At 36.9% G+C, this 15,772-nt stretch overlaps 1 protein-coding gene across 1 annotated transcript in view; it reads left to right on the top strand.

The window, feature by feature from the left end:
• The window catches only part of LOC121303260 (ephrin type-A receptor 7-like), a 73,225-nt gene extending 58,905 nt beyond the window's left edge, over positions 1-14,320 (top strand). Inside the window, exons 9-16 of the mRNA XM_041233840.1 lie at positions 4,199-4,254; positions 6,757-6,882; positions 7,863-8,048; positions 10,654-10,715; positions 11,704-11,907; positions 12,555-12,704; positions 13,573-13,766; positions 14,146-14,320. Coding sequence (XP_041089774.1) covers positions 4,199-4,254; positions 6,757-6,882; positions 7,863-8,048; positions 10,654-10,715; positions 11,704-11,907; positions 12,555-12,704; positions 13,573-13,766; positions 14,146-14,320 — 1,153 coding nt within the window. The remainder of the gene's footprint in view (positions 1-4,198; positions 4,255-6,756; positions 6,883-7,862; positions 8,049-10,653; positions 10,716-11,703; positions 11,908-12,554; positions 12,705-13,572; positions 13,767-14,145) is intronic.
• The last annotated feature ends 1,452 nt before the right edge of the window (positions 14,321-15,772 follow it).

Here is a 15,772-nt window from a genome sequence, read left to right on the forward strand (position 1 = left end):
TATTATGTCCTGTATTTTATTTATTTTGCTGTGATTCAATTGTTGTGGTTTGTTAATTGGGTTGCCACATTGTTCAACAGAACAGTTTAGGGCAGTTCAGATTTATTATTTTTAAATCACAACCCAGTGCACTCAAGGACTTTTAACCTGTCTCCTATAATTATTTAAGAGAAGTAAGACTACAAGTACCAGAATGGAATGCAATGAGACTTAAACGGACCCAAACTGTCCAGGTGAACCTGGAGCCAAGTGGTCACCAAGCTTTGTATTTCTGGGTTACAAGTGCTATTTTAATCACATAAGGCAACGCAAAACTTCCTTTTTTTGAAATCACAGTTTTTAGAATGAAATCCTATGGAAAGATGTGTTTCTAACCAGTCTGCGTCCAAATGAATATTAAACATATAGGAATAAAAGGCAATATAATGCTTTCTTCTTCTCTGTTGGCTCATCTTACGTGTTCGGCATTACATTTGTATTTTTTTTTAAACATGCAAGTTTAGAAATGATACGATTTGTGCGGGTCACAGTGATTCGTTTTAAACCATTTGGTACTTGGTAATAAATCTTTTAAGCTGAGGAGTAAAGTTTTAACAGAATTGAAAGAGAATTTTTTTTTTTTTTAATGCAGTAAAACTATCCTATGAACAGGTGACCTAAATAGCACATTGCATGGAGCTGTGCCCAAAAACAAATCACTGGGACTTGTAATTAGCCCATGGAGCCGTGGGTAATTGAATTATAATCATGCTTTAGTAGCTTTGAACATCTGACAGTACTTAAATTCTTCTTTATAAAAATGTCCAGGAGGTATCCTAGTGCACAGCTTAAGACTGAATTAAGTTCCACATTTGATTCCAATGAGATACTGTTTTGTACAGAGAACACCGTGTGCTACAGAACAGGTCTGGTTAGTAACAATGGTCGATCTGTGTAACCACAGCTCCTCAACAGTATGCATTCAGGTCTTTGTGCTTACAGTTTGTTTGATCAGCCCTGCTTCACCAAAATGCATCCTTCCAATACTCTTTTCCTTCCATTGGGTGGCCACCTCTTCAAAACATATTCTTTTCACATCAGTCCCATAATGGTTAGCAGTTGTCCTCACCACCTTGCCTACTCTTCATGTGATCAAGTTTTTCTCTTTAGGTCATGCAGCATATTCTATTGTCACCTCTTCCCACATCTTTTGTAACCCAGCAAACTGTTTGCCCTGGGCTTTTAAATAAGTGGTTGAACATGACAGAGTACATGCATTGTTCACCCTGCTTTTCCACATCCTAGGTGACATTCCTTTTCTTCCTCAGCAGTATCTTCAATCCTTCAAATATAGCTCCAACTAGTGTGGTCCTGCTGTCCACTTCCTTCTCACAACCTCCTTCTGCCTCCATACAGCTTCACAGGTACATGAATCTCTGCACTCTTCTATACTTCCTTTACCACCTTCTCCATTGAAATAGATGTGCCTGCTCTGCCAGCTCTGATCAAGCACTCAGCTCCTCCACTCACCTTCCCTTTTATCTGTCCCACACAATATATTCCGACTCTGTGCATGGTCCTCACCTGTGGTCTTTTTGCAGTTTCTTGACTGAGAATGTGGACCAAACCTAGAGACTGTATGTGTGAGGTATGCTCCAGCTTAAAATCAACCCCCACCCCACAAAAGAAAGCCCCCCCCCCCCTTCATCTTCACAGATCATCTTGTCAGTCAGCCCACTCAGTTGCAGTATCTGCTTTTTGACTTGACAGCATTGCAATTACGGAGTAATGCTTTTATTATTATTTTTGTTTTTCATATTTAATTGCACATCTTCACATCTTCATTTCACACTTTCATGTGTGAAATGACTCATATGTCAATTGTATGAACTCATTTTTATTTTTATTTTTAAATGTTAAAAGGTTCTGGGTTACGTCAATCAACAGGATTAAACTCGAGATTTTTGTATTCCTTCACTATTTGAATCTGATTCTAGACCACTTTAGCAAAAAAGCTGTTGAGAAAAGGCATGCACCACAGGTACTGGTTCTTGGTTTTTGATGGTGGGTAGTTACTGCTTCCCAGAAGTCCTAAGCAAATGTGCACCATCAGCCCTGCATTCATAGTGATTTTTTGCATGATTGCCAAAGCCCACTCCTACAGCATTACAGCACTTTTTTTTTCTAAAAGCCTGTTACATCTCGTTTGCTCTCCATTTAGTTTGACTAACCTTCCTAAGCTCTCTGCCAGACACAGGCATGCTTCTCACTTGTACTATTTTTGCAGGTTCTTTCTTCTGCTCAAAAGCATGACTAGCATGTCATCATCCAGTGACCTGCAAACATTTCAGACAGATTTTAAATGTTCACCAACCCTGCATTTTCCAAATCTGTTAAACAGGGATATAACTTGGTGGGTTTTTTTTTTTTTTTTTTTTTTATTATTACAGTTTATGTAATAAATATGCTATGACCTATTTATACCGTGAACAAATCCACCTTGTATTATATTATGTATTTTCATTTAAGTATACATTAAAAATATCAGACATACAGATGTCATTTGTCTAAACTTATCAACTGTAATAAATCACTGGTGCTGTATAGTTTGAGTATACCTCATAGTTAGTGTTCCAAATTTTCAGTTTTTATCTTTTAAAAAACACATTTTGGGAATTTTTCAGAGCACATATTAAAATAGGGATAAAATTGTTAATAAATAGTACCGTCGCACAGAGTCATCAATACAATAGTTACATACCTCTCTGCATTCTGCAATAAACAGTGGCTGTCCAGCAAAGCACAGCGCTCTGACAAACTCATTAACACAGTCATTCTGCACTCTGTTTTTATTAAAGGGTGTGTTAAAGCTTCATAAGCTGATTGCGTGTCTCTCGGTTCACTTTATTGTTTTAGTTTAATGTGCCACTTATTTTTCTGTATGTTCTTTTACTGTGGGCACGAATATCTACCTCAGTGCAGCAGTATTTGCAGTGCTATGCATCTTCTTCATCTGACCCACCTCCTGTTATTTTTGCTTTTTGTATACTTTGAAACATTTATATTCTTTTAAATATTCATAAACTGATTTACGTTTTCTCCCGATTCCTCATCCACTAAAAGTATTATATTTCCGTGCAAGTGTTTCAATTTAGTTTTTGATCAAGCTAGTAGTTACCACGCCCAGCAATTGCCACAATAATCAGACTTTGATTGGCCAACATAATCAGGTGATAATGTGTTTGTGAAGAGGCAGAGAACCATGTTTGAACGTTATTTGATCCTGATGTCTAAACGCCTGCTGTATCCTAGGATGCAGTGCAGGGCTGCTTATTACAATGTCAGAGTCAAACTAACACAGCATTTTAATCAAAATATTTTCTAGTAAAATTCAGAATAAACTAGAAAAGTGGAACACTACTTATAATTGAGCACTTTGATCGAGAGTAGAAATGTGTTGGAATTTTGTGAATTATGGAACTTCATTATACATCTCAGGGATTTTAATACACATACTACTTTCACACATTATCTCTGCTGGTGGCCAGTGTACCCATTCAAAGGCATGAACTGCTTTTTTTTCGGTTGCTGCTGGGTGCGTTTCTTGGCTGTCTACCTCAGCTCTTTTGTCAATAGGAACTGCTTTCCTTGAACTTGCATTATTATGTGTATTAAAAGACCAATTTAAAGTATCATAAAATCCCCATTTGCAAAGTTTTAAGAGGTTTCTGCTGACATAACGAAATGTTGACCGCAGTTTTAATACTAAAATAATCGCTTTGGTTCCTGCACTGTATGTAAGCCACACAAATTGTTGAAACCTTGCATCACAGTTTACAATGAAAACACTGTATTCTATTATCTAGCCATTGCTGCTGGTGTAATTATTGTTTCTAGCATTCAAATTGTAAAGGAAAAGGAGCCCGTGGGGAAAGCCAGTGTTTTTATTGTACATTGTAAAAGTTGCTGATGAATGCTTGAACATCGGAATGAACGAAATGTGTTTTTGGCAAAAATCGATTTGTGCTACATTTTGTGGATGCAAAATATCTGACAAATGTTTTGCTGTGTTGCTAATTCTCCATTTCATAGCTGCCTGTTGCTGTTGAGCGATATTAAAGCTATTGCTTTTTTGCTGTGGGTAACTGACATGTGTATTGGTTGGGTCTACAACACGGTTAACTTGCCATGATGTTCATTAAGTGCCTTTTTCTTTCAGACAATGCGAGTACAGTAAAGCAAACCAAGATGGGGATGAAGAGTTATATTTCCAGTGTAAGTATGCAGTGTTTAACGCCCCAAGCACACCAGTTATTTGGCATTCAAATATTAGTTCAAGCTTATGATCAGAGGCTTGCTTATATGCCCAGAATATGCCCATTCGTATATTATATATATATATATATATATATCTATATATATATATATATATTATATCTATCTATATATATATATATATATATATAAATATATAAACAGCTTGTCTCAAGCATTGCTTTCCAACGTTCAGAAATTGCTTTAGGGCTTACTGAATTGCACAAGAAAATCAGGAAATAAATGTGACTTATGTTGGCAGCTGAGGAAAAAAAAAAAACAACACTAATTAAAAATCTGTCAGTTATACCCAGTAAATGATGGTTTAAAAATGACAGAAGTAAAATGTTTTACAGCCTCTCAATGAAAAACTCCCAAAACCACTGTCAAAATGACCCACTAAACGATATACAGGTTTTAAATCTCTGAGATCCACCCACAGTTAAAGAAATGTGTGCTGTTTTCCAGTCCCTGTATTCCTTGCATTTAATTTAGTGTCTTATATTTCCATACAGTTTCTACTGATGCTTTTACAGATTAGCTTATGTGTTTTGTATCTCATTTCCACTGATGCACACTCACAGATGGGAGTTTGTAACATTGGCTGTTTTATATATTACGGACTTCCACATGCATTTATCTTCTTTTTTTTCCTTCAAAGCTGACTGAAGTTTCAGTTGACGTCTTTTTAACAGTCTACAGAGAGTATTACGTTTTGACATTTAAAGGAAGGATTTACTGCTTCATTCTTGTTTTTGTCTGTATGTGTAAAAAAAAAAAAAAAAGTCTGAGTGCCTGCTAATTAATAGCCTCAATCCTGATCCAGAATTTATTTATGTTCTTCATAACTGTATCAGCGCATCTGAAGCGTGTTCTCATGCTGCTTGATCCCACTGAGTTTAATGCCTGCGCAATAAAACTCCCAGGAGATGGCAAGACTTGACAACTCCATAGCCCAGGCGGCCATGCTGGCTGAACACAGTGCGCCAGGCAATTTCGGGCAGGGCCTCTACATGTCAAAGGGTGATGGATTCTGCATGCACACTGAAAGGGGCATGAATTATTCTGTACATTCTTTGATGGCCTTTCATGGAAGGTTTACATGAGACAGAGAGAGAGAGAGAGTCTGCTTTTCAGATGAGAATAGAAAATAAGCAGCACAGAGCATCTATCTGTGGCCACAAAGTGTGAGTGACATCACAGGCAACTGTTGTCAGGCTTGATATCTTTATTTGATGTCTGGCATGTGCCAGTTACGTCCAAACTGGATTGTCTGCTGAAGAGCCCAGAGATAGAATCTGATTATTATAGAGGTCGCAGTTTCTCTCTAGACTAAAGCTTTACAATAAATTACCAGCCCACTGAAAGGATTGCCTACTTTATAAGGCAATGCACTTGTCAAATTAATCTCATAGAGTGTTACAACCCAAGCCCATTTAACCTTAATAGCACCGTCGAAGGCTCCCAGCATCCCAGAATGGGATGAATAGCTATGCACTCATTTCTGGTATTTTTCAGATGGTAATTTTAGTTGATTAAGATAATGAAAGCCCAAAGGAGCTTATGAGTTTAAGCACTCTTGAGACTTTTCCTCGTGCAACATTAATAATTTTTTCTCATCTTGGACAAGGAAGCACTTGGTAACCAGTGCTGTAAAGTCTGCTGTCTTACCCATTGTGACTGAAACTGCCTGGAGATTTTTAATGAATGTAATGGAATTCATGTCCTCAGGAATGAGGAATCCAACACGAAAAGGCTTACAGGTTTTGTACTTCCCAGTCCAAAACCCATTTCAGAAACCATGGTTCCTGTTAAAGTACTACTTTATTAGTAATGATTTCTCCAGTTTTGCCGGTTTTAATTCAGTTTTATAATTGCGCTTTCGCCTCAATTCCAGGTATTATTTGAGGGGCAGGCTTTAATCAATAAGTCTTTAAGAAAAAGTGAAACAGGCGTTACTTCCATTGGTCAAACACCAGAACGTGACGTGAGCTGTAAGAAATGTAATCACAAGACTTTGTATTAGACAGAGATAGAAATGAGATGGAAGAAAGCAAAAGGGACCAGTTCTTGAGCAATGTTACACATTTATCTATTGATTCCTCGAAGTAGATACCAGATACAGAGAACAGCTGCAAACAAAGCAAAGTGCAAGTGGATTCCAAGAGACACTACTGTATATAGAGCCAGACTACTCAGCATGCGGGACACATATCTGACTAATACAAAATAAAATAACTCCCTCTCTATAATGCACATATAGTGAAGCAAAAATGAATTAACTTTTTGTGAATTAACTGTGCATAAAGCACCATGTAACAAACACTATATTTTTTACAAAAAAAGGTAACATTCGCACTTGTGGATCATTTTTAGTTATAAACGCTCTCAAGAGGGTCCATTGATAACTTTTACCAACGGAGAGTATTATTGCTAATAATTATACATGTTTGCTTTTGACAGTTAAGATTCCAACCAGAAGAACATACATTGATCCTGATACCTGTGAAGATCTTATCCAAACTGTCCACCTGTTTGCCAAGGAACTGGACAATTCCAATATTAAAATAGAGAGAATCATCAGCACAGGTAACTACTTTAGATTATTCAACTGTCTTAACCACATGAAGCAATTGAAAATAATAAGTACATCTTAGGCAAAGCTTTAATAGCTAAACTCAGAATTACCCAAATTAGCATACAGGTTCATCCATCTTCACTTACAGTTGAGACATCCGTTTTTGCTTTGTTATAAAATGCAACAGCCTGATAGTGCAATATTATAAATGAAGCTCGATTAAGCCACAAGACCAGGGAGTGCAAGATGAATTTGATAACAGCACTGTTCTCATTACAGCTTGGAGCAGTAGTCATGCTGTGAGAGATAAATAGCTCTGTAGAACTGACCTTATTCTGCCCACACTGCCACTGAATTCCAGGCAGGGCACTCAGACTGAGACACCTTGGTGACCAAGACAGTCTCCAGGCTTGGTCGTCAGGGATACCACGTGCCATTCTAGAATACATTTGGACGGAATGTTTCAGACCTAGGGAAAGCAGCATTACACATATAGCTGATGTGATCCAACTGGAATTGGAAAAGAGAAGAGAGATACAGTCACCATTCATTGCAGTTAGTGAATGTGGCAATGACAGATAGGTAGTCAAAATTAACTGATTGTTTATATGGTAACACTTTAAAATAATAGCTGCAAATTCATAATAAATTCTGGATGAATAACGCCTGAATATCTTTTTCACTTCCTCCGAGTTCTGAAGTAATTCATTTTGAATTTAGCCCTGTTAATTCACCCAAAAATAATTACCCGTATTCATTCCACATTCCTTTGTAGCAAATTTTGTTGCTCACATGTATGAGGCATCCATGCATGAGCACTTATCACATTCCCCTGGTGGGTGAGTAAGAGGGTATGAACTAATGAAAAATAAACAGTAAATTCATTAGAGGCAGATGGAGGGGTAAGGGGACCCTCAATGTTTTGGAATCATTATGAATTTGCGGTCGTTATTTTAAAACGTTACAATTTATATTTCTGGGAATCGTGCAGGTGAGTTTGGAGAGGTCTGCAGAGGGTGTCTGAAGCTGCCCAGCAAGAGAGAGCTTCCGGTGGCCATCAAAACGTTACGGGCCAGCTGCTCTGAGAAACAGAAGCGGGTCTTCCTGACCGAAGCCAGCATCATGGGGCAGTTCGACCACCCCAATATCCTCCGCCTGGAGGGGGTGATCACTCGAGGTGAGCGGGGAGAGGGGGCTCTGTTTTATTATTTGTTCTATGTCCCTTTATGGCAAGCTTTTGTTTGTTCTGGATTTAGTATTGTATACAACCTTGCAATAGAGCCAGCAGAGAAACCCCCTGAATAAATATGAACCAAGGCTTCAGATGCATTTTAACACTAGCACAACATGAGCACTCTTTGTGTGTTGAAGATGTAGCTTTAATGTGACCATGTGGTACACAAAAAGCAGGTGATTAAAACATTGCATGTACACAATCCACATATCCCAATAAGATGTATAACAACATATTGTAAAGCCTTTTCTAATGCTCATTTCATCCATTAAACCAGGCTGCTTTTGCTGGCATTCATTATCAACATTTATCAAAGCTATTAAGAAGTCAGCTTGTATCAACAGCCTATAGGAGTTATTTGCTAGCAGGTGGATTGCCTTAGCAACCCTAATGTGAGCTTTGTCATGCTGCCAACAGCAAGGTCCCTGCCTTGGAGGGTTGCTGACATGGGAATTCAATTTCCATCTCCCTCCTGTCATGTGTTCTTGCTATGAGATGCCCCCCCTCTCCCCCTTCCGCGAGTCCTAAATATCAGGAAAGAAACTTCGGAAATGACCAAATTAGAAACGTTCTGTAATATGCTATTTCCTATCTTAAATTAAGACGTAGAATGCTTTTGTAATACGGCCCTTGGTTTCCATGACAACTTCACAATACAGTGCCAGCTAGTTTGCAATCCAGCATCATGAGTTAGAATTGAATTTGATTTATTTACTTTCTTGCTGTAATCTCTACTTGACACACAGTTTACTATATATATATATATATATATATATATATATATATATATATATATATATATATATATATATATATATATATATAGTAATCCTTCCAAAGAGAAATTAAATATGAAGTCACAAAGACAAACTGTTACAGCGATTGTGTTTGATTGGGGTGTCTATCTAGGTTGAAGCAGAGTGCTTTTCAGCAATTGATTATGGTGTCATTTATATTCTTTCAATGTATTAGGATTTTTGCACTCGTCTGCACAGCGATCTCTTTCTCCAGTGCATCATTTTTTTTTTTCTCATTAAAACCCAGTTTTCAGTGGGACAAATTTAATAAATTAATTGATGCTAATATGAACTCACCAAAAGGTTTCTGATAGAATAGTGTGTAATGTGTCCAGTTCAAATACAGTTGTTTAGCACAGAGTGGTTGGTTAGGGAATCAATACATTGAATCAGAATAACAGAGTTAAACTGACAGGAGGTGATAAATGAAAACTTGTAATGTTGTGAAATAGCAAATGAGAAACCTGCATAATTAATTAATTGCTTCTATAGCTGTGTATATAAACAGTATGCAGAAATGTTAATAAGCACAAATTAAACCATCATTGAGTTAACACTACGTATATATCTGTTGCCTCCTTAAGACGTGGGACCAGAGCCCACTGAGTAAGCAAGCAACATATTTTAAAGTAATTAACAAACAAACAAATTGAGAGTGATTAAGGGAATTGCTGGTGGAGTTTTAAAAATAAACCATGTGTGACTAAATGTATAGCTAAGTTTACTATTATAAGGATTATGTGAAACAAGCAGTTATCTACAGAGGATACTGGGTAACTATCCAAAGTCTGCAAACCTGTTTGACATCATTGCTAGTGCAGCTTTCCAAAAAACTTGCAGTTTTACATCTGCTATTTTAATAGAGCTAATCCCACCATGTTATTCTTTAATCCGCGTCTCATCAAAATGTGCTTGGGTAATTGGAGTCAGCTATTAGGAGAAATGTTACGGTGCCATTTTCTGATGGAGAAATCCGGTTCTTTATTCATAAACACATCTTTCACAATTACACTCCGTTTTATTACACTGTGGAAATTAACACTCCTACCGTGATAATTAGAAAGAGAAATGAGCCGCTTACATTATCTTGGACTAATGCAGAGTCCCCGTGACTCTTGCCATGTGCAAACACATCATTCTCATTGATTTTTGCTTCTTTAAAAATGAAATGGATCAGTTAAAAGATATTCAAGTTTTTAAACATTAAAATAGGAAGTTTTAAATAAGGTTCTCTTCAAAGATCTAACCACTTACATGAATAATTGATGTCGCTTCTGCAGTATTACTTTACTTACACAGTAAGAAGACAGCAGTGTTGGTAAAATAATGCTGTGGGGATTTAAAACACTTTTCCCAGAAAAAAAATGTGATGGATTGCAAGGGTGATACTCTATGTCTGAGCGTTGTTCTTTGAATGATCGCTGAGATTCATTTAACACATGAACATCGTAGCACAGTGCAGCACAATATCGTAGCACATCCTAGCACAATAATGACTACAGACATAGACACATGTATTGCTGAAATGGAGTAACCTCAGTATTAATAATAATTTGTGCCAGAACACCACACATCATATATTTCCCCCAAGAGGAATAATGGATTACAAACCCTCATTTTTTATTAAAAGTTGAAGCAAGCATAGAAACGCATCAGATATCGTTCACAGAAGGTAGCTGTACTAACCAACTGTGTTTGAAATCATTCAGTCCTATCATATAACCCAACAGTGCTGTATATCTTGTTGGCAGGGAGCACAATGATGATTGTTGTTGAATGCATGGCAAATGGGGTCCTGGACTCTTTTCTACGGGTGAGTATGCAGTACAGTAAAAATGCATTGCACTCTGACTGCCCGACAATCAACAGATTAACCTTGTTATGTGATAGGACCACGTAACTGCAGGCTCATGGTTCGAGTGTAAACAGATGTGTCTTGTCTGGTGTTGAGAATTTCCGCAGCACATCTGTTGCTTGTCACACTACGTTGCGCTCTTCTGGGTCAATCGACCGGAGGTTTTCTGCAAACATTGCAATTCCAGGAACACCCCAGATATGAATTGACGCACACATTTATCGATGCAGCTACTGTGATGAGGTACAAGACGTTTGCATGGGCCCCGGCTATCATGCCCCATGTGAAATCACTGTGATCCTTCTGTTTTGTTGCTGAATAGCTGCACGGAACTCTCACACATCTTATATAGGTCTATTGAATCACATGACATGTCACATTACACAATACATGCGTATAAATTGCAGACTAGGGCATGTCCTCATTTTATTTACAGTCCAGTGTGTATTTACATCATTAAAAAGGATGTGATTGCACTACCATTACATCCTTGCTATAGATTAGTTTAATGTGCCCACTGAACAGTGACAAACATTTCAAAATGAGGAATAATCTAACACATTATACCAATATATTCAAAGCAATGCATGTCGAGAGGGGGGTTGGGGGGGGGGAATAAATATACAAATTAAAACATTGAGACTAAACGATAATTATTGACTAGGGAAATGTAATGGATTTCTGTAAACAAACAATTATGTTTTTTTTTCCTCTTTTATTTTATGCACATAACATTACCATGCATGCGAGATAAATAAGTGTTTATTGCCTAAGGCGTCATTATAATATCCAGAAATGAGCATAACCATTTTAAATAATATGCAATGGCTTGTTATGAGGCTGCTTGTTGAAAGGCTGCTGGATCCCCTAAGGAATTGCACTGCTACACTATGCAGATCTACACATGAATTGAATACTGCATTAATCATGTCCCTGTGTGTTGCAGAAACATGAAGGCCAGTTTACTGTAATTCAGTTGATTGGGATGCTGTGTGGAATAGCATCTGGAATGAAATATCTCACCGAGATGGGCTATATACACAAAAGCCTTGCAGCCCATACAGTCTTAGTCAACAGCAACCTGGTGTGCAAAGTTTCAGGATTCAGACCATCACGAGAGGATAAAATAGAGGCAGTTTACACAACTATGGTAAGGAAAAGACACTGGGCTGGATTATTCACTTTCTTTCAGTTATGTAGAAATGTAAGGTAAATATCCCACTTTAGAAGATGTGCAGTAAGACAAGAAATGTAATTTAAGATTCAGAGGAACATGTGAAACTGGACTAATTACAAAATGATCGACCTTGCATAAGCATTATCCTTACAGACTTTTACAAATCCATGTTACTTTGATGTACTATTAATTAAAATGTTTTCATGGTATATGTAAGAATACTAAAATAAACCTCTATGACAAATATTTCGAGTGGAAGTCTTTCTCAGTGTTATACAATAGAATTGTACAGCTTTCTTTCAGTTTTATTTTAATTTCTACTGCATTATTTATATAAAGTGTCATTTTGTCCTTGATTGTTTCTGGAATAATTGGCATGAAAAAAGGGTGTAAAAAAAACATGCTTAGTTTGTAAGAGAACCGTATTTACCTTTCCATACTTTAGAAAAATAAACTACTGAAAACATATTGTCAGTTGTGTGGCAATGTGGCGGACATAGTACTATATAAAGTGCCCTCAGTCTTTGCATTACGGGTGCATTAATGCTGAAGGGAATGTACAAAAAAAAAAAAAAACCCTAGAGTCTTTCTCTCCCTTACTTGTGTGCTTTCCTCAGCAGGGTGGTAAGAGTGCCGTGCTATGGACAGCTCCGGAGGCCATCCAGTATCACAGGTTCAGTTCAGCTTCGGATGTGTGGAGTTTCGGCATAGCGATGTGGGAAGTGATGTCCTATGGTGAGAGGCCGTACTGGGATATGTCCAACCAGGATGTGAGTGCTCTAAAAAGCAAAGAATTAATGATGCACAAAAATAAGAATGTCATATTGCAGAACTCAAGTACGAGGCATTAGTCGCACATGTGAATAACGTACGCGCGCTTTTGAAATGGTCGATCATGCAGTAGAATTGTGCCATTTAATTTCATTGTGTTCTTTTGAAATAAAAGTTAGCTCCAGGTAATGGGCAAATTAATGTCTTCCAGGTCGCCTTTCAAGTGCTTCTCTGTCGTTTAAAAATGACCAGCTAGAGGCTGTGAAGACGTTCTGTGACAGATTGCCTATTGCCTATTAACACATTGAAATACATGTATTAATACTTAAACAGTTTATCAAGCCCCATGGTGCATATGGTTTACTACACCTGTTCTATTAATATTAATAGGTTTGTTAGAAGTCATTCAAAATAATTCCCAGATATATATATATATATATATATATATATATATATATATATATATATATATATATATATATATATATAGCTTGTTCTAGATTGATATAGATTCAAACCGAGAAAAAAAAGATGAAAACATTAGAATGATATCGAGCTTAAGAAAATGGAAAAGCCAAGCATTTATTATAACTATTTTTTGCAAAAAGAATGTGAATTACTCTTGGCACCTTTGGGCAGCTGATGATGGTATTCAATCTAGAATTCCATCTATTTTTCTATCAGTGAGGACAATAACTGATATAGCTTGCAACTTAAGACACAGCATTACACTGTGAGCTAGCGATACTGCAGAATAGCTTTTGTGATGATCAGACGAATGTTTATGAAATCAGTGATAGCTTAGCATATTTCAATACAGTGTATCAGCACATCATTGCTGGCTGACATTTGTCATGTTTTCTGCAGGTAATCAAGGCAATTGAAAATGGTTTCCGTTTGCCACCTCCTATGAACTGCCTCACACCACTTCATCAGTTAATGCTGGACTGCTGGCAGAAAGATCAAAATGAAAGACCGAAATTTGCACAGATCCACAGTATCCTAAACAAAATGGTTCGAAACCCAGAAAGTATAAAAACATCCACAGTTCCTCGCACAAGGTAAGAAGTAGCTGGGGTTTTTTTTCTATTTAAAAATTTTGAAAAATTTAAAAATTTAAAAAATTTTATATTTAAAAATTCTATTTTAAAGTTTGCTATCGACTTGCAGGTCATCGATTCATGTTAGAACATCATTTTTTATTCCGAAAGAATGAAGGCAATTTTAGGACCTGCATCAAAATAGGTCCCACAATTATTTTACATTGAAACATTTAAATTGTATAAGTTTTTTTTTTTTTTTTTTTTTTTTACTTTATTGTAAATCCTACTACATGTTAGCATGTTAGAAGCTGCAGATATAAAACAAATTATATTATAGGATTGCATGCACTAAGAAAGTAAAAGAATAAAAAAGAAGCTTTGTTTTGTATGCATTGAGTTCCAGACCTCAGAGCACATCCATTCCTCTTATTGAACGGACCTTCACGTCATTCCCCTGTTTTAACTCGGTCGGAGAGTGGCTAGAGGCGATTTCCATGGGCAGATACAAAGACAACTTCACAGCAGCTGGGTACTGCTATCTGGAGTCGGTAGCACGGATGACAGTCCAGTAAGTACCATGGGAGGGTGAGAAAGCAGGAATTGTCCCGCTAAATTAAATTGCTGACGTCAACACTGAGAATTTACTCGAGAAAGGAAAGCTATCCTACTTCTTTTGAATGTGCCTTTTATTTAGATGTGTTCTGTATATTGCATTAACCAGTTCTCCTATTTTAAAGCTAAAGCGGGACTGGTATTGGCCCCGGGTTTAAGGCTAAAAGGAGCTTTGCATTTCCTGCTGTCATATTTACAATCTCTGATTTGCAATTGAACTACTTATAGCACAAGCTGGCTTTGTCTTACTGTACACATTTCACTATGAAGGAAAAATAGCACAATAATACAATAAAGAATACTATACACAGAAAGGTTTTTTAAAACATGGCTGGAAATTTGTATGACTTAAAATTGTCATAGATACATAGTCTGAGTGTATAGGAACACTAAGAGAACACTTTGGCTAAGAGAACACCCTTGTGAAATATCTTTTTCCCCATTGTAAATGCTCCGCCTAAGGGAACAGGAACTTCACTTAAAATAACACCTTTTTGGCAGAGATAGCGATTAATTTACAACTGATACAGTACTGTTTTGTAACCTGATAACTCATCATCATCAGCAAACTTAAATTAAAATAGTTTATTCAGTCTATTCAGAACTGACTTGTCTTTACGAGAGTGTTTTGAGGAACACTGTTAGGTTTATTTAATCTTTGAATGTATCATTGCTTTGTTGTGCATTTTGATTTCCACGAGTGCACCTCATCACTACAAAATGGCATATAAACAAACGGCGAAACACGCCACTGTTTCTCTGGCTACAGAAAGTTGGAAATTGTTCGAGCTCAGACACAAGTCACCGTATAATTTGGTGTTTCCCATTCTGGCAAGTTGCTTCACCATTCTATAAAGTAATTGCATGTGTGTCTTCAATATTGCTCCTGTACATGTATTCATAATTAATCCAGAGCTGCTGCTGCATTTTTTAAGGTATGCATGGGGTGCTGTGTTAATTTAGTGTGACAATAAATATAGTTTATTAACATACACTTGCCTATTGCTTTTCTCTCATTCTGTTCATTTCATGTGTTGATGCACGTGCTTCCTGACAAGTAATACATACTTATTTATTTACTGATTCATATTGTGTCTGCGGTCAACTTCATCTTGGAGTTTCTTCGCTTGCTTCCCGAGGGGTGTTCTCTTAGCTGGAGACTGCTTTATAATCTCTGAATATCACAGGCTCTACTGGTAACAGTAGCACTTTACATTCGATATTACTCTGTAATGTTTTCATTGCAAAATGTCTTTTAGTTGCTAGCATTGGTTTAAATTACATATTTACACATGTGTTACTACACATGCATTTACACTAATTACAGTTTAGTTAGACATTTAAAATAATGGTCACGCTTTCTTAGATTTAAATTACTGATCTACCCCTAAATATACCAACATACCTACTTA

Source organism: Polyodon spathula, chromosome 32, assembly GCF_017654505.1.
Source record: "Polyodon spathula isolate WHYD16114869_AA chromosome 32, ASM1765450v1, whole genome shotgun sequence".
Taxonomy (NCBI): Eukaryota; Metazoa; Chordata; class Actinopteri; order Acipenseriformes; family Polyodontidae; genus Polyodon; species Polyodon spathula.